Source organism: Phoxinus phoxinus, assembly GCF_949152265.1.
Source record: "Phoxinus phoxinus genome assembly, chromosome: 20".
In the NCBI taxonomy this organism is placed as follows: domain Eukaryota; kingdom Metazoa; phylum Chordata; class Actinopteri; order Cypriniformes; family Leuciscidae; genus Phoxinus; species Phoxinus phoxinus.
Genome location: NC_136895.1, coordinates 4,415,262 through 4,436,243, shown reverse-complemented (window position 1 = coordinate 4,436,243; position 20,982 = coordinate 4,415,262). Strand labels below are relative to the sequence as shown.

Genomic DNA, 20,982 nt, shown 5'->3' with positions numbered 1-20,982 from the left:
CAGCGTATTACAGAGCCACTAAACGATCTTTGCAAAAATAACACATATGCAGACTTTCGTGTGCGCATGAGAAACCATTAAACTTAGCATAGACAATGCACACTGAGCCACCATTTCACCCGCATTATTATTAGCCTGTATTATTATTAGGGCCCAAGCCTTAAAAAGGCGAAGGCCCTATTGTTTTTCTTCGGATTATTTGTTATTAGGGCCCAAGCCCTGAAAGGGCGCAGAGCCCTATTGTTCTTCTAAGGATTTTTTGTTATTCTTCTTCTTCTTCTTCTTCTTTATAATACATTTTTTTTCAAGGTTTTTGCCACTTTTGGGGGCCTTAACATGCTCAAAAACTCTTGAATCTTTGCACACGGGTCAGAACCCGCGGCCATTAGAGCCGGACTGAAGCTGGTACCCGGGCGTGGAAGGGGGGCTCGACAGCGCCCCCTGGAACGGGGTCCGAAAACTTGGTCCATAAATCAAACACGCTTGCATGAAATAATATGAAACTCGGTACACTTATAGATCTCACCGGTTCATATATCCTTCATGCTCTGACTTTTGACCCCAGCCCAACAGGAAGTCGGCTATTTGGGGTAGTTTAAAAAACACATGCAATGGAATTGAAAATACTCTTCCTAGATGATTCAAACAATCGCCACGAAACTCGGTGTGCATGAACTCAAGACATTGAGGATGAAAAATTGCCAGGGGATTTTTGATATCTCGAACGGTTTGGTCGTGGTGAGGAAACAAATTTATGGCGAATATTGGAAACAGGAAGTGTGTTATAACATCCTCATACAAAATGAACTAGCACTATAACGTTAAGGGCTCCATACCTGTGCTCAAACAAATTATCTTGAGCGTCCATTTACACGAAAGCCACTGAAAGAAGACGGATTCCCAGGCAAGTTGTGTATCCAGAAGGACTTTGGTGTAAATCGCAGAACACGGAAGTCTGGACACAGGACAGGATTTCAATCGGTCACCTGAAAACAGAGGCACTTGCCCCTACTGGCGTGGGGGTGTAACGGTTGAATTTGTACACTGAACTTAGCTACTTTTTTGGAAGTGAATTTTCTTATTTGTGAAAATCGTTCGATTGATAGATTCTTGTTTTAAGTATTTCCAACTAATACAGTAAAAAAAAACGAAATCAAGCACAAAAGTATTGTTTGCTAAATTGATCAGTCTAAAATTAAATGTATTCTTTTGATAATCTGCTTATTTTACTTGGATTTCATAAGACCAATCATTTTTGAGTGAATTAAATCAACTGACTGCAAACCTTTTATATGCTACGTCAAAAACTTAAATGGAGCTTGTTTAAATAAACATTACCAAAAACAACCAAACGGGAACGTTGTGTGGAGGTACAGTGCAACCACAGGAGAACATTTTAGTTGGTTGGTTCCCTTAATGTTTAGGGAACGTTATAACCCTGAGGGAACGTTCCTTAAACGTTCGTTTTTGGTTTGGTTCAAACTAACCTTTAGAGAACCATAAACTAACGTTCCCTAAACGTTAGTGTTAGTGGGGTACTCCCGGTTTCCCCGTATAAATTAATAGAAACTAATTTTGCACACTTGAAGATGAAATAGTTTTTATTTAAAAAATGTTGTAAAATGTATGTTTTATAAAATAATTCAATACATTATTGTTCAATTATATTTAAATCATTAGCCTGTATTTTGTGTGTGTGTTTTTCGCATTAATACGGTCTAGCGCGCTCCACTTTATAAATTATGATCTAACGTAAAGGTTCGGTTGTTATTAAACTTAATTATATTTGGGCCAAAAGCTGTGAAGAAAGTCTCAAAAAGCTTCTGACTTCAGCTGCATGTCCGTGTGGAGAGCTGAGTAAATCCGAAAGAGCGCAACATTGGTGAGGGGAGCAAAACTAAGGTGGTGTGTGTGTGCGATAGAGCAGGCGTTACGGTAGGGGTGGAGATAATCATAATTTATGTTTTCTGATTGAAGGACCTGAAAAGCCTGCTACTCATACAGTCATAAAACATAGGCCTACACACTCTTAAAGTGGTTATATCTGATAGAAGTACATTTCAAAAGACTAGGTCTTCGACATCTAATGGCATTTACACTTTGTTCAACTTTTACCATTTTATTTATATTATTTTGATTTGAGAGAAATGTTAATTCGCCAACAAGTAATATTTTGTTGTGTCAAACACTACTTTCTCCACTCAATACAAATGAGTGCACGCTAGAAAACATTTGAAAATGTTCTGCTTGTCGTTTGTGTCAACAGCATTCCCCCAGAATACACGCACACTTCACCTAGATCTATATTAAAATATCTCCCTCTAGTTTCGAAAAGTTGACACTGCAAGGCAGCAAGTTGTGCCACGTGATACAATTGGCTAGCTTTTGTAGTCCCTACGCTGCTCACATGTTTATCAAGTGTTAAAATGTTTTATTTCATCCCAAAATGTCAACATAAAAGTTTAACTGCAGTGTTGAGAATATATAATTTCAGTATGGATAACAAATATCGATTACAACCCTGCGTCATGTTCTTCGGCTGGAGAAAAATATGCTCTTGTTGTAATATAAACCACAGTGAACTGTCTATATTGATCGGTTTTATTATTTTGAAGTTGCATCTTTTAGATGTGTCCAGCCTCCTGACACCCCTGCGCTTCATACTTCGTGCGTAACTTTGTGAATTCTATCTCTCGCTTAGCAATGGTGTCAAGTTCAAGTTGATTCTTGTAAATCTCGCCGAAAGCCTTTATGATCCGTTGAAGTGCCAATGTAATAGCTAAGATGCCACACACAACACTGACAACGGCGCTACACTTGCCTAGTATGGTTCTAGGGTACATGTCTCCATAACCCACTGTGGACATGGAACTTGCGGCCCACCAGAAGGACTGTGGGATGCTGGTGAACATAGATTCCGGGTGGCTCTCCTCTATTGTGTATTCCAACGCCGAGAACAGGAAAATCACCACGCTCGTGGATACGAAAAGCTGACTCAGCTCTGTTGTGTTCTCTTATCACGTTGCTAATTGATAAATGTCCACTAGATGGAGATATTGTTCGAGATACGAAAGTAGGAAGGTGGAGAAGAAGAGTGTGTTGTAGAAAAGGATGGAAGAATAAAAAGTAAAGAGATCTGTTCGCTACTCGGTGTGCTCTCATTTATTTTCATGTGATTACACAACAATTGGCGACGAGGATGGCAGTTCATCTTCCTTCTACATACTTACAATGTCCTGGTGAGCCTGCAGTTTCGTTTGGGATATGGACGCAAATGTTTGAGAACTACTTGTTGGCGATTCATGCTGAGGGAGATGACTGGCCTGATACTCGTAAGCGTGCTACACTTCTTCACTGCCTGGGCACAGAAGCACAGAGAATTTTCTACACTCTTCCTAATACCGGTACGACCTATGCATCTGCTCTTACGGCTCTCAGAACGCATTTTGTACCGAAAGTTAATGTCATTGCTGAACGACATAAATTTCGTCAAAGGGAGCAAAGGCATGACGAAAATATACTTCAGTATGTGGCCGCGCTCCGTGATATGGTGTCATTATGTGCATTTGGTGACAAAGAAGATGAAATGCTAAGAGATCAAATTGTGGAGAAAGTGCACAGCAGCCGAATTCGTGAACGCTTACTACTTGAAGCGGATTTAACGTTAGACAGAGCAGTACAAGTGGCCGTTCAAGTTGAAAATGCCATGGCTAATGCGAGTGAATTTGCTAAACCTGCCGACTTACCAGTTCAACGGCTTTACGTCAGAAAAAAAGAAACGACCATGCGTAGAACCACACAAGGTAAAACCCAGAGCGATTCTGCACGCAAATGTTATCGCTGTGATTCCAGCGGTCATTTGGCAAATTCCAAACAGTGCCCTGCTGTAAATAAGACATGTAAATTATGTGGTAAAATGGGACATTTTGCAAAAGTCTGCCGCTCTGGACGAAGACAGGACATCAGAGAAATCGAAGTCCCTGAATTGACTGTTTTGTACATGACTAACACATTTGCTGCTGCAAACAAAATTGTGTGTGACATTGAAATGGACACATTTTCTGGTACTACAATGCAAGAACTAATTGTTGATACTGGATCATCCGTATCTTTGCTTCCAGAGCATATATATAAGCAATACTTCTCTGAACTACCCTTGGAACAGTCAGATGTGCGTCTTGTCACATATTCAAAAGATGACCTTCCAGTGCTGGGATGTATTAAGACGTCTGCGCGACATGGTGAACATTCAGTGCCTGCCACATTCTATATTGTGAAAAGTGGAAACGCACTTATGGGCATGGACTTGATATATTCCTTGAACTTGTGCATAACAGGAAATAAAGTACTCACCCCCAAACAGTCGGTGCAACAAGTGTTCCATACTGATACGCCATCCTTTGGCTACGCAAAGAACTACGTACACAAAGTGAAAATGCATGAAAACTTCATTCCTGTGCAACAGAAGCTACGCAGATTACCTTTTTCTGTAAGGGATGCTGTTTCTGCAGAGCTGAACCGCCTACTAGCAGCAGATATTATTGAAAGAGTGGATGCTTCGCCGTGGGTTTCGCCCATCGTAGTTACTCAAAAGAAATCTGGAGACATCAGAATGTGTGTGGATCTGAGGGAACCCAACAAAGCAATCGTTGTGGACAGCTACCCCATTCCACACATTGATGAACTCTTTTCACAGTTGAGAGGTGCTGTGATGTTTTCTACAATCGACCTAGCAAATGCTTACCATCAGGTACCACTACATGAGGACAGTAGGGACCTCACTGCTTTTATAACACATGAGGGTTTGTTTCGTTTCAAGCGAGTTTGCTACGGATTAGCATCAGCCCCAGCGGCATTTCAAAAACTGATGTCTACTATTCTCAAGGGTGTTACAGGCGTCCAGTGTTATCTGGATGACATAATTGTGTTTGGTGACTCTGTTACTAGCCATGATGCTCACCTAAAAATAGTGCTGCACAAACTACAAGAAGCAGGTCTGCATCTGAATGAGAAGAAATGCACATTTCGCCAGGAGAAGCTCACATTTCTGGGACATACCATCTCTAAAGAGGGACTGCTGCCAGATCTCAGCCACTTGGAAGCAATACGCAATGCTCCACCACCTTCGGATGCGCCCACACTAAGATCATTTCTAGGTCTCACCGCTTGGTATGCTAAATTCATTCCTAACTATGCAGCTGTTGTTGAGCCTATGAGAGATGCCCTTAGAGGAAATTCAAATTTTGCATGGACTAAGAAAGCACACGAAAGTTTCCAGGAAGTAAAAGAACTGATTACACAAAGCTCTGCATTGGCTTTATTTGATCCTGCTTTGCCCACAATGGTTACAACAGATGCCTCAGACTACGGCATAGGTGGCATCCTGACTCAGCTTCATCCAGATAAGTCAGAAAGGACCGTGGCTTTCGCATCCAGAACCTTGACATCGGCAGAAAGGAAATATTCTGTTGTTGAAAAAGAAGCCCTTGCTTGTGTCTGGGTCATTGAGCGTTGGAGAACATACCTGTGGGGCAAACACTTCGAATTAAGATCAGATCACCAAGCCCTAACTACACTTTTGACTACTAAAGGTATGGGACGAGCTGGACTGAGAGTAGCACGATGGTCTGCCAGACTGCTCTGCTTTAATTATACTATGCAGTACAGACGGGGTGTTGACAACCAGGTAGCGGATTGCCTTTCGCGTCTTCCATTGTCTAATGAAATTAATTCTGACTTTGATTCTGAACCTGAAACTGTTGCTGCTATCACTACACTCCTGTCAGCTGTTCCTGTGGCCGAGTTTGCTGCTGAAAGCTCCTCATGTCCTGAGCTTGCCAAACTTCGTCAATACATTGAGTATGGCTGGCCTGCTACATCCAAAGCCCTGCATCCTGACATGTCCAGGTACTTTCCAATACGAGACGAATTGTCTATTGTGGACTCGTATGTGCTAAGAGGACCACACAGACTGATTGTGCCGCTTAGTTTACGTTCACGTTTAGTCACCCTCGCTCATGATGGCCATCAAGGCATTGTGAGAACCAAGCAACGGCTTAGGGAGCTATACTGGTGGCCTAAGATGGATTCGCAGGTACAGTCCACAATTGCAACCTGCGTCACCTGCCAACTCAATGATAAAACTGCTAGAACCACACATGCACCACTTACCCCAGTTGACTATCCAGTAGGTCCGTGGCAGAAATTGGGCATCGACGTGGTGGGTCCTTTTGACATTGGCCCTGTTAGTTGTAGATACGCTATCACATTGATTGACTACCATTCAAAATGGCCAGAGGTAGCTTTTGCACCTAATGTGACTGCATCTACCATTAGCTGTTTTCTGAGGTCAGTGTTCAGCCAAAAAGGGAATCCTCTGGAGATTGTTTCTGACAATGGGCCTCAGTTCCTGTCAACGGAGTTCAAACTATTTCTACAAGAAAGAGATGTAAAGCACATTCGTACTTCTATATATCACCCGGAAGGAAATGGAGCTGTGGAGCGTTGGAATAAGGTACTGAAGGAGGCTATTCTGACTGCAGAAAGGGAGAGAGTCCCTTGGACATCGTTCATTGCGGATTTTCTGCAAACTTACCGAGCCACACCTCACGCCACGACAGGCATTTCTCCTTTTGAGCTGATGTTTGGAAGAAAAATGAGAACAAAATTGACAATTCTTCCAAAGTGCAATGTGAATCCTGCTATAAAAAAGCTGAAAACAAAAGTGATGCGAAACCAGAGGAAAATGAAAGCATACCTGGATACAAAGCGCAAAGCAAAGATTCCGGGGCTCAAGGAAGGCGACTTTGTACGGGTGAGAAAACCTGTGCATGTGAGAAAAGGGAAGTCAAAATTCAGCAACCCTATGCAGATTGTTAGACGGAAGGGGACACATAGTTTTGAACTGAGTGATGGACGAACTTGGGACGTATCTCATTTGGCACCGTTGCACACAGAATTTACTCAGGTTCCTGAACACTCTGAACAGTCAACTCCTACTGCGTCACCTGGAAGTGGTAACAACCAGTTGGAGGGACGTTGTAGAAGGAAGCCAGTATGGTTGAAAGACTATGTAACTTAAACTGCCATAGTAGGCAAAGAAGAAAATAAAAACCAGAAGTTTAGTTCAGGAAAGTTGTGGTTTGACCTGAAAAGGATGTTCATGTGACTATTCATGCTATATATGTTTGTCAAGAGACATTGTTCTGTGTTTTCTAATATAAGTAAAGAAATTCGGTAAGAAAACAAAACGACTGAATATATTGTTTAGCAATGTTCATTGTAACTGCAGATAGAAACAAATTAAGTCAGGGGAAGATGTTGTGTTCTCTTATCACGTTGCTAATTGATAAATGTCCACTAGATGGAGATATTGTTCGAGATACGAAAGTAGGAAGGTGGAGAAGAAGAGTGTGTTGTAGAAAAGGATGGAAGAATAAAAAGTAAAGAGATCTGTTCGCTACTCGGTGTGCTCTCATTTATTTTCATGTGATTACACAACAAGCTCTTTTATGCTGCTTTTAAGCGCTATTGCGATAGTTCGCAGACCCGATGAATGATGCGCAAGTTTGAAGACGCGCGCAATACGCATGACGCGCAACGCAATGCGCGTGACGCGCAACACTCGCGCTGCCCACTGAACATGTCCCTGCTCCAACTTGGCAGTATCCAGAATCAACATCAAGTAAAAAGGAATGATGGTTAGAAAGTCTATTATGTTCATGAAGGAACTCATAAAACATAATTTCTTGGAAGAGGCCACGAATCGCAAAATATATTTCACTGTAAACCAGCTGATGCAAGTCTTCTCGATGGAGTCAAAGATCGGGTGTTCCACCAGGTTACCCTCGGCATCTTGCACTCGGAGCTCCGGCATGGTGCTCACACACATGGTCACAGTGGAGAGCAGGATAAACGTGACCGACACAATTCCGATTACGCGCGCTGCTAAAGATGACTTTGGTTTCCCAATTAGGTTCCGCAGCGACGCTTGGAACCTCTGGCCTCTAGTGACCGTCACATCCTCTTTCTGGGCGTTCAGAAGGACCTTAACCTTCTCTGCTATTTGCACCAACTTAGTTTCCGTCTCATCTAAATTGCTTTTACAGAGTCCATCTAGATGTTTCACGTCGATTCCCCAAAAGTCCATCTCTCTCTTGAAGTGAATGGGACAGATTCCTCGCTTTATTTGAATCTTTCTCTGGTAATAATACAGCTCTAGGATGCATTCAAAAGCCGCTGGGTCTCTATCGAAATAAAACTCTCGCTTTAAGTCGTCGAAGTCATCGCAGAGAGCAGAAAGGTCTTCTCGTGTGGAATCCGTGGCTCGGTTCACCAGCTCAGCCAAACGCGTCTCGGGATATCGGTTCAGCACGTCCCCGTAGAGAATGTACTTGACACCACCGATGTTCACAGCAATCTCCGTCTCCTCGCTCGCCTCTGAGCCGTTACAGTCCGCGTAACGAGTCCGCGGGAACTTCCACATTTCAACTGCTAATCCAGAGGTAAAACAAAATGACAGAACTGTAGGTTATGAAAAGCAACATGCCAGTGACTAAAAATTACACAATTATTTAGGCAAAAATGTAAAAAATAAAATAAATAAATATCTGAGCTATTGTTTAAACAAAAACTTTAAATTAATGTTTTAAAACCATGTGAACACGTCATTGAACAATAGGCTAGGCCTACTTTTGACTAATGTCATCTTGACAGTCATTAATGAACAGTAGGCTAGCTACTAAAGGCAAACTTTTCAGATACAATTTTGATTAGCTTGTCTGAATGTGAATGTTCAAATTTAAAGGCAGTTATGATAACACTTACTTCTGTTGTCTGTGAAGAAAGTCTTGAAAAAGTGTCAAAGAACGTGTTTTGTCATGCAGTGCGCTGCTTTTCAACAGTTCTGTTGGTTTTGACCGTTGCGCTCGCGTCTTTTGAAATCCAAGTTTCATATAAAAACATTTAGGGTAATGTGTAGAAAGATGTGGGAAGATGACCCCCTTAAGAGCAATGTTAATTTACTTTAAAATTGTTAAATATTTAGATATAAGTTTAGCATGCACAGGATGATGACGTATCAGACAATGTGTTATTAAATAAATAAAAACAAAATAAAACAAACATTTGCACATTTAGTTGCTATAACACAAAATGTAAAATTATACAAATCATTCCACTGGAATCGCAGACAAAAGATCCACCTGAAAGGTACATTTATTCTCTGACGTGTACACAGACCTATGCATATTTACATATCTGGTTGCCTTTATTTTTAATTGAATATACCAAATTTTAATTGAATTTTAGGCCTACCATAATAGCAACACCATGAATACAACGATGTCTGAGATGTACATCTAACTTATGGAATTATTGAATAATAGCCCATTACATTAAAATATAATAACACGTCACATATATTGTGGATTACACGCATACAGCGCTTTTTCTGTATTTAATTCTGAAACATCCCCATCTAGTGTTGAAAAGTAGTAAATGCAGTGCAGTAAATTGTATCACTTGACAAAATTGCCAGTCTGCTTAACTTTTGCAATCCACGCAATGCACTACTACTTACATACTTAGCAATTAATGTTTCAAAATAAACATCTTCAGATTCTTGTGTTGAAAATGATTTATTTCTTACTCATAGTTCTCCCAAGGTTTTTTTCTCCATTCTGTCCCTGATGGAGTTTTGGTTCCTTGCTGCTGTTGCCTTCCTTCTGGCTTGCTTAGTTGGGGACATTTAATATTCAACAATATTATAGATCTGCCTTAAAGGTGGACGATGATGAAATAGTTTTTTGTATTATTTTCATGTTATCACTGTGAAGCTGCTTTGATACAATCTGTATTGTAAAAAGCGCTATATAAATAAAGGTGACTTGACTCTGAGAACCTTTCTATTATTTGACTCAGAGGGCATGTTGTTTTCCTCAGAAGTCTTTTGTTCAGGTGTTCCTCATATTAAAAGCACTGAAGTTGTGGGCCAGATGTGTTGCTGAACTCTTGAAGAGGGCCGTCAGTGTTGATCTGCAGCTGCAGTGTGTGTTGTTCAGGAGCTCGATGTTCTGATGGAGCAGATCTACTGGACTTCAGCAATCCCTAATGGCAACATTGGCCCCCAGCCTGTCCTGTATTCCAGGGTTCAAACGCAGTGTTCGTAGCAATGTCCTCGAGTCTTTTGGCAGGTTTGAACTCTGCTGACGCAGTATATCTAGTAACGAATTCAATGCCACGTGTGTGATTTTTTTGTTGAACAGGACCTATTCCTTTCCATTAAAGTGAAATTACTGAACCTAAGAAATGTCTGATAAAAATGCTCTTTTTATAAGAACTGGTCAGACGGCCCGTAGAGGCTTTTGCATATGAAGTCTACACAAAAGTTGGTAAGAAGGATATGTATATAGTTTTTGAAATAAGTCTCTTATGCTCTCTTGTGGCCATCAGACAGTGGAATAAACTGCCAACAGAGCTGACCACATGCGTCAATTTAACATTTTTCACATCGGGCCAAAAAATGGCTTCTTTTAAAACAAACATGTTTACATAATGTATTGTAATTGATATGTATGTGAGATTGTATTTGTAAATGTTGTGGAATGAATGAAGGGTGTGATCATTGTTGTGCTGTTTTTGGGATAAAGGTATTATTAACATGTGTATTTCATTTTTTATTTATGTTTTATGTTTTGTAAGACTGTTGACCTCAGCCTGCCCAGCGACAGGGGGACATTAGCACAAGTGCTACAACTGGTATACTGCATCTCTCCTTTTAAGCTTAATGTATATTTCACATTGTCCCTGTTTAAAAAAAGGGTACATATATTTTATCAAAATAAACACAATTGTAATTTTATGTAAATATCTCATTTTTGTATTTATTCCAGGGGTTATGGTGATAATCCTTTGATAATAAGAAATGTTACTTGGGCATTAAATCATATTAGAATGATTTCCAAAAGCATCATGTGACACTGGAGTAAGGATGCCGATAATGCAGCTTTGCGTCCTAGGAATAAATAGCATTTTAAAATAAAAAAAAAGTTTATTAATTTGTTATACAATTTTGTCGTTTTACTGCATTTTTTTTATTAAATAAATTTAGTCTTTAGTTTATATTGTGGAGTATAAATGAGACAAACAAATGTTTTTGTTATAGCAAGATATTTTCTTCTTGCTGTCTAAATGCATTTATGTATTTTATAATCTTCAGTCGAATCTTCAGATGAGAGAGTTCAGTAGCGCTTAGTCTCGCGAGAAGTGAGTTCCGACTCTCTGGTTCAGCGCATGCGATTGGCTGTTCGCTGCTGTCACTCTTCTTATGTCCGCGCGCGAGTCCCGAAGTCGGTGGAGGACGGTGATGACTGATGAGTGTCATCGTCGTGAAGGTAACTTATTCGTGTTTAACACCACTTGTTGACAAATAGTGTGTTTTGCATAATGACCATCATGTTTAGTGCTTGTGTAATCCGGGCCGCTCTCCGCCTCGTGCACACATCGTCCCAACATTGGGCCAATGGCGCCTTTCCACTGCATGGTAACGTTAACACGGCTCACTCAACACAGTTAATTCGGAGGAGTCAAGGAAAACGAGTAAGCGATTTCGACAGCCGTTGAGTGCAGTAGTATATTCCCATAGACATGTCTATGTATATTCCTGCACAACCGGAGGCTGCAGTTTCAGGACCGCAGTTCTAGGAACCAGGTGGTTTAGTTTGTACATAGTATCAAGATATTTAATCTCAGTGAGTCACAATTTTACATTTAAACAAATTAATTTACACAAAATATAAATGAAAAATGTATATCAATCTTTAAACAGCTGAAAAAGTGGAACAAGTCTTAGTTTCTTGAATTATACTGTATATTGATTAACCTCAAGTTTAACTAATTAGCTCATTATCAGGTAAAATAAAGATGGAATCAGCATATCATGCAGTCACTAAAATACAGCCAGATGTTTTAAAGGTTGTAGAGAGGCAAGACAAGACTCAAGAATGATTCAAAAGTGTATATATTTATGTCATTCTTGCAATCAATAACAACAGCACCAAAAAGACCCCCTTTTTCCATCAGTTGCTGCACAGACATATGGCTGTAGGTAGGCTTCAGCTCTGTGTGTGTGTGTGTGTGTGTGTGTGTGTGTGTGTGTGTGTGTGAGAGAGAGAGAGAGGATTACATAAGAAACATTTGTTTAACATGTTCAACTGAAATCTCTGGTTTAACACTTATGCACTGTTATAAATTGTAACTATAAAAACTGCCAAACGTCTCATTCATGACTGCAAAACAACGCCAAGACGACAATAACACATATTGTAGTGCAACCAGGCAGTTTAATTATTTTATACTTAACCAATATGGTCAAACAACAAGCAAGTTTTCACACGAATACAGAATAAGCAGGTCAATATTACACACCTCACATCAACATGCTAGTGTCATCTTTTTAAGTTTAATTAATGTGCTGGCTAGATATACTTATAAAACCCAACAAGGATTTATTACATCATGGCCACGAACGTCGTAGTAATTAATACAACTAAAACAAGAATTCTAAATTCATGCAAATTAGTTAATTCATAGTTAGCAGCTCTCACTTTGGCTATGTAAACTCTGCTTCGTTTAAACGTTATAAAATAAAACTTAATTGAATACTCACAGTCTGATTGGTGTCCATGTCGTCCATCATAAATTACTGTTTTTGGTGATCCAGTTCGGTAGGTGGCGCTGTAACAAAATAACTAGGGTCCTGAAACTGCAGCCTCCGGTTGTGCAGGAATACCCTTCTCGTTGAGTGTGCAACATGGGAGTGATTTTACACTCGATAACGTCCACTAAGGTTTCGGAAACCAGTTTTAAGTAGAACAGCGCTTCACAGTTGTTTCTTTCTCCTCGTCTAACCAGGGGTGGCCAATCTTGCTCCTGTTGAGCCTTTGTCCTGAAGAAATCCGCTCCAACCCAATTAAACACCCGGACCAGCTTATCGAGCTTTTATTGGGTGTGTTGAGGCAGGTTGGAGCTAAACTGTACGGGACAGCGCCTTCCAGGACCGAGTTTGGGCGCCCCGGTCTAGACCAATCAGAGCAGCTTTTTTCCCGCTCTGTGTTGTCGTCACTCACCGCTGTTGTGTGAGGAAAGGAAAAAACGCAAAATATTTTCCGCTATTTGTTTTAGTTACGGTCAAGTCAAGTCAAGTCATCTTTATTTATATAGCGCTTTTTACAATACAGATTGTATCAAAGCAGCTTCACAGTGATAACATGAAAATAATACAAAAAAAAAACAATTTCATCATCATCCACCTTTAAGGCAGATCTATAATATTGTTGAATATTAAATGTCCCCAACTAAGCAAGCCAGAAGGCAAGGCAACAGCGGCAATGAACCAAAACTCCACCAGGTGACAGAATGGAGAAAAAAACCTTGGGAGAACCCAGGCTCAGTCGGGGGCCAGTTCTCCTCTGGCCAATGAGTGAACAGTGTATGAAGTTCAGAATGAATCAGAGTATTTGTCCAGTTCCGGTTGGTTGAAGTCGGAGTGGAGAGGAGGAGGGACTGGTTGACACTTCAGGTCAGCGTCGTCGTCGTGTCCTGGCGCTGGTCCTTCATCAGATCTGGATACGGCCTGGTTCCGGTGGACAGCAGTAAACCTCGGGATAGACAGAGAGACTAATATTAGCGTAGACGCCATCCTTCTTATGATGTACCAAGTACATCAGGATTTACGGGAAGTGTTCCCGGTCCCGGCTGTTCTAAACTATGCAGCCTAATTATAGAAGTTGATAATGTGTTATGTGTATGCTAGGCCGAAGAGATGTGTTTTTAGTCTAGATTTGAACTGACAGAGTGTGTCTGCTTCCCGGACAATGGTAGGAAGACTGTTCCAAAGTTTTGGTGCTAAGTAGGAAAAGGATCTACCGCCAGCAGTCGATTTTGATATTCTAGGTATTATTAACTGGCCGGAATTTTGAGATCGCAGTAGACGTGAAGGACTATAATGCGTTAAGAGCTCGCTCAAGTACTACGGAGCTAAACCATTTAGTGCTTTGTAAGTGATCAGCAATATTTTAAAATTTATACGATGTTTAATAGGCAGCCAATGCAGTGTTGACAGAACGGGGCTAATATGGTCATACTTCCTGGTTCTAATAAGAACTCGAGCTGCTGCGTTTTGAACTAGCTGTAGTTTGTTTATTAAGCGTGCAGGGCAGCCACCCAGTAGAGCATTACAATAATCTAGCCTTGAGGTCATAAACGCATGAACTAATTGTTCTGCATTATTCATTGAGAGCATATGACGTAATTTAGATATATTTTTAAGATGGAAGAAAGCGGTTTTACAGATACTAGACACATGACTTTCAAATGAAAGATTGGTATCAAAGAGCACACCCAGGTTCCTAACCGACGACGAAGACTTAACAGAGCAGCCATCAAGTGTTAGACAGTACTCTAGGTTATTACGTGTGGAAGTTTTTTGTCCAATAATTAGAATCTCTGTTTTTTCTGAATTTAGTAGTAGGAAATTACTAGTCATCCAATTTTTTATATCAGCTATGCATTCCGTTAATTTTGTGAATTGGTAGGTTTCGTCAGGGCGTGAAGAAATATACAGCTGAGTATCGTCGGCATAACAGTGAAAGCTAATTCCATGTTTCCTAATGATATCTCCTAAAGGTAGCATATACAGAGTGAACAGCAGCGGTCCTAGTACTGAGCCTTGTGGTACGCCATACTGAACTTGTGATTGATAAGACATCTCTTCATTTACTGCTACAAACTGATAACGGTCAGATAAGTATGATTTAAACCATGCTAGTGCAATTCCACTAATGCCAACATAATGTTCGAGTCTATTTAAAAGGATGTTGTGGTCAATGGTGTCAAATGCAGCACTAAGATCCAGTAATACTAATAGAGAGATACAACCACGATCGGATGATAAGAGCAAATCATTTGTGACTCTAACGAGAGCTGTCTCGGTACTATGGTACGGTCTAAATCCGGACTGAAAATCCTCGCAGATATCATTTCTTTCAAGAAAGGAACACAGTTGTGAGGACACTGCTTTTTCTAATATCTTTGACAGAAATGGCAGATTAGAGATCGGCCTGTAATTGACTAGTATTGTAGGATCAAGTTGCTGTTTTTTAACAAGCGGTTTAATCATAGCTAGCTTAAAGGTTTTTGGTACGTATCCTAGAGACAAAGATGAATTAATGATATTAAGAAGAGGATCTATGACATCTGGAAGCATCTCTTTCAGCAGCTTAGTCGGTATAGGGTCTAACATACACGTTGTCGATTTAGATGATTTGACGAGTTTGCAAAATTCTTCCTCTCCTATAGCATTGAATGAATAAAATTTTCCCTCAGGGAGACTACAATGCACTTCCTGATGCGATACTGTATTAGACGGTTGCATAGTTATAATTTTGTCCCTGATATTATCGATCTTATAAGTGAAGAAGTTCATAAAGTCATTACTGCTGTGTTTCTTGGAAGCTTCTGGGCTTGAAGCTTTCTTTTTCGTTAGTTTAGCCACTGTTTCAAATAAATACCTAGGATTATGTTTATTTTCTTCTAATAGGGTTGAAAAATAAGCAGATCTAGCAGCTTTTAAAGCCTCTCGTTAAGCAATCGAACTCTCCTTCCATGAAATCCGAAACACCTCTAGTTTTATTTTCTTCCAGTTGCGCTCCATTTTTCTGGCTGCTCTCTTAAGGGCCTGAGTGTGCTCGTTGTGCCACGGCGTTGGACTATGTTCTTTAATCTTCTTTAAGCGCAGCGGAGCAACTGTGTCTAAAGTGCTGGAAAAGAGAGAGTTAAAAGTTTCTGTTGCAATATCAAGTTCTTCTAAGCTATCCGGGATGCTGAGATGATGAAACTGATTAGGGAGATTATTGATAAAGCAATCTTTAGTAGCAGAAGTGATCGTTCTAACATATTTATAACACGGAGTCGGCTTTGCAGCCTTGGCTAAATGTAATTTACACGAGACCAGATAATGATCTGAGATGTCATCGCTCTGCTGCAGTATTTCAACGGCATCAACATCTATTCCATGTGATAGTATTAGATCTAGAGTATGATTACGACAATGAGTCGGTCCTGACACGTGTTGTCTAACTCCAATTGAGTTTATAATGTCTTTAAATGCCAATCCCAATGCATCTTTTTCATTATCTATGTGTATATTAAAGTCACCAACAATTAGCACTTTATCTGCAGCCAATACTAATTCTGATAGAAAGTCCGCAAATTCTTTGATAAAGTCTGTATGGTGCCCTGGTGGCCTGTATACAGTAGCCAGCAGAATTTTCAAACGGGATTTATCGTTTACACTATATATTTTTACATTAAGCACCAACACTTCAAAAGAATTATATTTACAACTAGATTTCTTAGTGGTTTTGAAAATATTACTATAAATTACAGCAACACCTCCTCCTTTGCGTTTCAGACGAGGTTCATGTTTATAACCGTAATCTTGTGGGGTTGACTCATTTAAAGCAATGTAATCGTTTGGTTTTAGCCAGGTTTCTGTCAAACACAGCACATCTAGGTTATAATCTGTAATCATATCATTAACTATTAGCGCTTTTGAAGTAAGAGATCGAATATTCAGCAACCCAAGCTTTATCATTTGCTCATTTGTATTATATCTGTTTTTTATTTGTTGAAGATCAATTAAATTTTTAACCTTAGATGGGTTTGAACGTATTTTTGATTTCCAAGTTCGGGGAACAGACACAGTCTCTATGTGATGATATCTAGGTGAAAGAGGCTCTATGTGATGATGTCTAGGTGAAAGAGTCTCTATGTGATGATATCTAGGTGTAGGTGAAAGAGTCTCTATGTGATGATATCTAGGTGAAAGAGTCTCTATATGATGATATCTAGGTGAAAGAGGCTCTATATGATGATATCTAGGTGAAAGAGTCTCTATATGATGATATCTAGGTGAAAGAGTCTCTATATGATGATATCTACACAGTAAAAAACGCAGTGTCAAATTAACACTTAAAGTGTTAATTTTAACACTACTCCGGATCATATATGGTCCCAATCTATCTAGAGTAAAAAGTACACCGTTTGTAGTGTTGAATTTACAGTGTTAATATAGCACCTTACAGTGTAGAAAAATTACACTTCGAGTGTAAAGTGTTACACTTAAATTGTTGTTTAAGTTTTACACTTGGGGTTTTTAACACCCCTGGTGTTGATTTAATTCCATTGGATTTACACTATTGGATTACACTATAAGTGTTATTTATAAGTATTCTGTTCAGTGCAAAAACTATTTACACTATTATATAGTGTTAATGTACAAGATAAAATCAAGAGTCTTCAGACAGATGTATAAATCCAAAGTTTATTTAACAAATAGGCAAAGTGGCTCCTTTATAACATATGCCAGATGTGTAAAGGTCAAATTATCACATTCATGAGGAGTTGCAAGAAAAAAAAAGTCAAGAAAAAACATAAAATCATGTTAATTTGCCTAGACATGAAGAAATATGACAGGTAGATTTGAACAAGATTGCAGAAAACTACTTGTCAACAGTTGTGTAGCATCCATGTATGCAGTTCCTCTTTGTCCCATTCAGCGAACAGGAAGTAGTATTTGAGTTTATTGCCATATCAGCATCACCGGCCGCGAGCAGGTATGCTGTGTGGTCTCTTCAATGCAGTCAAGGTGGTCTTGTATGCTGGTCCCTGCCAAAGACAAAAATAACACTCAAAGTCAGCTCTCCAATTGGCCGTCTTTATATTCGTTTTCCACAATACAATCAACACAAATGGCAATATTTTGAGGCAGACAATAGGCAGTGTGACAAATGTCCAAATGTACCTTTTTGGAGACGACAAGGTGTTGTTCAGCTTGATATGAGGACATCTTTCCAGGTCTCTTGCAGGAGACGAATTGATGCAAGATCGCTGCCCCATTCTAAATAACACGTGACAACTTCAGCAAAATGCATTCATGCAATGAACGTGTATAGATAATCTTATTCTGAACTATAGTCTAACCTGAATCATCATTTTCATCATCTTGCACAGCAGATTCTGCAGTCAATCAGGTCCTTGAAGGTCTTGGGAGAAGCCTTTCCAGGAACTTAGCGGAGGTCTTCTAACCAAAAATCAAAACAAAAACAATCAAACAGTTACATAGCATAATGACAACCATCTCTCTCAGGAACAATTCTGTTCAGATGATTGTGTAGTCACAGAGTATTACCGTTCACACCTGGCATTAACATTCATCTTGCACAAGCGAACAACTCGAAGTACAGGTGTAAACGCACCCAAGACGCATTGAGATTCGATTGTTCTGATGAGGTCTAGGCCACATTTTTTTATTAAAGGGATAGTTCACCCAAAAATTTTAATTCAGTAATTTACTGACCCTCATGTCGTACCAAACCCGCAAGACTTTCTTTAGTCTTTGAAACACAAATGAAGATATTTTTGATGAAATCTGACAGCTTTCTTTCCCTCCATTGACAGCTACACAACTACCACTTTGACGGTTCAAAAAGTTAACAAAGAGATCTTAAAACTAATCCATGAACCAAGCAGTTTAGTCCAAATTTTCTTTTTCTTCTGTTTATGTTGGTTGATTCATGTTTATATGTGAATAAAAGTCTAAATTCAATCTATTCATCACAAAGCGATCAAGTCTCTTCAGAAAATTTGGACTAAATGGCTCAATTCATATGGGTTCGTTTTATGATCTCTTTATGAACTTTTTGAAGTGTCAAAGTGGTAGTTGCGTGCAGTATTCTTGATATATTTATTTGAGTTTCGAAGATGAACAAAAGTCTTTTCGGGTTTGGAATGACATGAGGGTGAGAAATTACAACAATTTTACACTTGTGTGTCAACTAACCCTTTAACTTTTTGCAGTTTAATATCTTGAATTAACACAATGACATAGTGATTGATGTGTCATCATGAATTATGACAATCAAGATACATCAATCACCCAAGACACATGTACATTTCAGGTCTGAACAAAGGCATTGTGTGGTTGCCCAGTTAGGTTTAAATGTTTCATGTTAATTCGTCATGTATTAAAATTTGTACTGCACATAGAATAAAATATAATGACACTCACGATTCTGGATTCATCTTCAGCATTCTGTTGCTTTCGTCTTCATTTCTGTTGCTTGGTTTCTGTAGCAATCTCATGAGAGGAGCTTCCTTCACTTGACACTGGAGGGTTCTGGGACAAATCTATTGAAAAAGGATTTGAAAAAAATATGTCAGTTGATGCTAATATTTCCAAAATTCAGTAATGCAATACAATTTAAATTGGGGCTGTAAATAAGGTAAAAATAATTGTGATTATTGTGATTACCCTTAATTTCGATTATGCTGAGAGATGTCTATAAAGCATGGGTGTAAAATTATTTATATTCAAAATGTGCATTTAATCTGATTATTGAATACATTTATATAAGTTAAATGAGTAATAAGGCATCTTAAATTTAACTTGATTTTAATACGCATTTAGAATTTATTTTACCCATAATTTATTAATGGTATTTATAATGTGAACAGAACATACAGATTCATAATAATAAAATGCAGACAGATAAATAGTTAGGACATAATTTATCCCAAAATAACATGCAGTATGAATTGATAAAGACTGATTTCAAGCTAAAGTACCTGTATGCTCTGCCAGTGCATACGCAAATGTTACCTGTAAACTGAATTGAAAGACAGATGGATTTACAGATTAGCTTTAATGCACTTTCACAATGTTTGAAAAAAAAAAAAAAAAAACTTGATGGGAAGTTCGTATGTTTGTGTCTTGACGGCGCAGATATGACGACATGATATTCAGTGATAAGAACAAACATACAGATATGTAATTCTCACTTAAACATAGGGCGAATAAAACGTTTTTAAACGCTCCCTCACCTCAGTCTACAAAAAGTGCATTTGTTGTTTGCACTGCGCGCTAATTTACAAGATACTTAAACGAGCTGTTAATAATGCGCATGCGTCACAAAAACGGAACCGTTAACGCGTTCATGTATAACACAGCCACTTTTATACACACAAAACGAATATAAACTTACCATTTGAAGAATTCTCTCATCTGCGCAGAAAAAATAGGCCCAAATGCTGCTGCTGTTTCAGACCTCCTCATCAACTTTACTGCCAGGCTTGTCGTAAGACCGGTTGAGGCCTCGGCGCGACTGAGGGCGGGAAGGCTTTCTGTCAACAAACCAAAATGAAATGAGCTAAAAATATATTTGTAATACAAATATAATTTATAATACAAACGTATTTTAAACGTTAAATCACCTTCATCCAGGAAATCAAATCGTCATGAGAAACCTTCACATCATTCTGTAACGTTACATCTCTGCATCTCATGAACTTGACGAGCTTCCTTAATCCTGACAAAAACGCGCAGTTTATCATTTCTAAATGTGTTCACCACCATATTTTACCAAAAATGTTAACAAGTGTATTTACTTTTTTATTTTAGAAAGAAAAAAGCAATTCAACCTACCGTCTCGCTCGCATGAAGATAAAATGGCGTCGTCGTCTTTCGAGACAGCAGTCATCGAGGGGCGGAGTCAATACAATTCGGCGCTTTTTTTTTTTGCACTTTCAGTGTAAAAATAAAATTACACTTGTAACTACACTGAAGAGGAGTGTTTTTTAACATTGTTGATTGTTAATTTAACTCTTTGGGAATTAATAACTTTTAACACTGCAATTTTTACACTGCCGATTTTACTGTGTAGGTGAAAGAGTCTCTATATGATGATATCTAGGTGAAAGAGGCTCTATATGATGATATCTAGGTGAAAGAGTCTCTATATGATGATATCTAGGTGAAAGAGTCTCTATATGATGATATCTAGGTGTAGGTGAAAGAGTCTCTATGTGATGATATCTAGGTGAAAGAGTCTCTATATGATGATATCTAGGTGAAAGAGTCTCTAT

At 39.1% G+C, this 20,982-nt stretch overlaps 1 protein-coding gene and 1 long non-coding RNA gene across 3 annotated transcripts; both read right to left on the bottom strand.

Annotated features, from left to right (window-relative positions):
* Positions 1-2,624: 2,624 nt before the first annotated feature.
* LOC306988802 (voltage-gated potassium channel regulatory subunit KCNF1-like) lies at positions 2,625-8,498 on the bottom strand (the record flags this gene model as incomplete). Its single annotated transcript, XM_079593950.1, has 2 exons — positions 7,499-8,498; positions 2,625-2,990 (listed from the first exon to the last, which is right to left on the bottom strand). Exons 1-2 carry the CDS (start codon positions 8,483-8,485, stop codon positions 2,625-2,627), a joined length of 1,353 nt encoding a protein of 450 aa, XP_079450076.1. The 5' UTR covers positions 8,486-8,498.
* Positions 8,499-17,369: 8,871 nt separating this feature from the next.
* LOC306988895 lies at positions 17,370-20,601 on the bottom strand. 2 transcript variants are annotated; one of them, XR_013795517.1, is made up of 8 exons: positions 20,543-20,601; positions 20,332-20,426; positions 20,103-20,241; positions 19,687-19,727; positions 19,130-19,248; positions 18,043-18,142; positions 17,864-17,959; positions 17,370-17,727 (listed from the first exon to the last, which is right to left on the bottom strand). It is a non-coding gene; the product is annotated as an uncharacterized lncRNA (long non-coding RNA). The 2 variants fall into 2 exon arrangements; XR_013795518.1 differs by lacking the exon at positions 19,687-19,727.
* Positions 20,602-20,982: the final 381 nt, after the last annotated feature.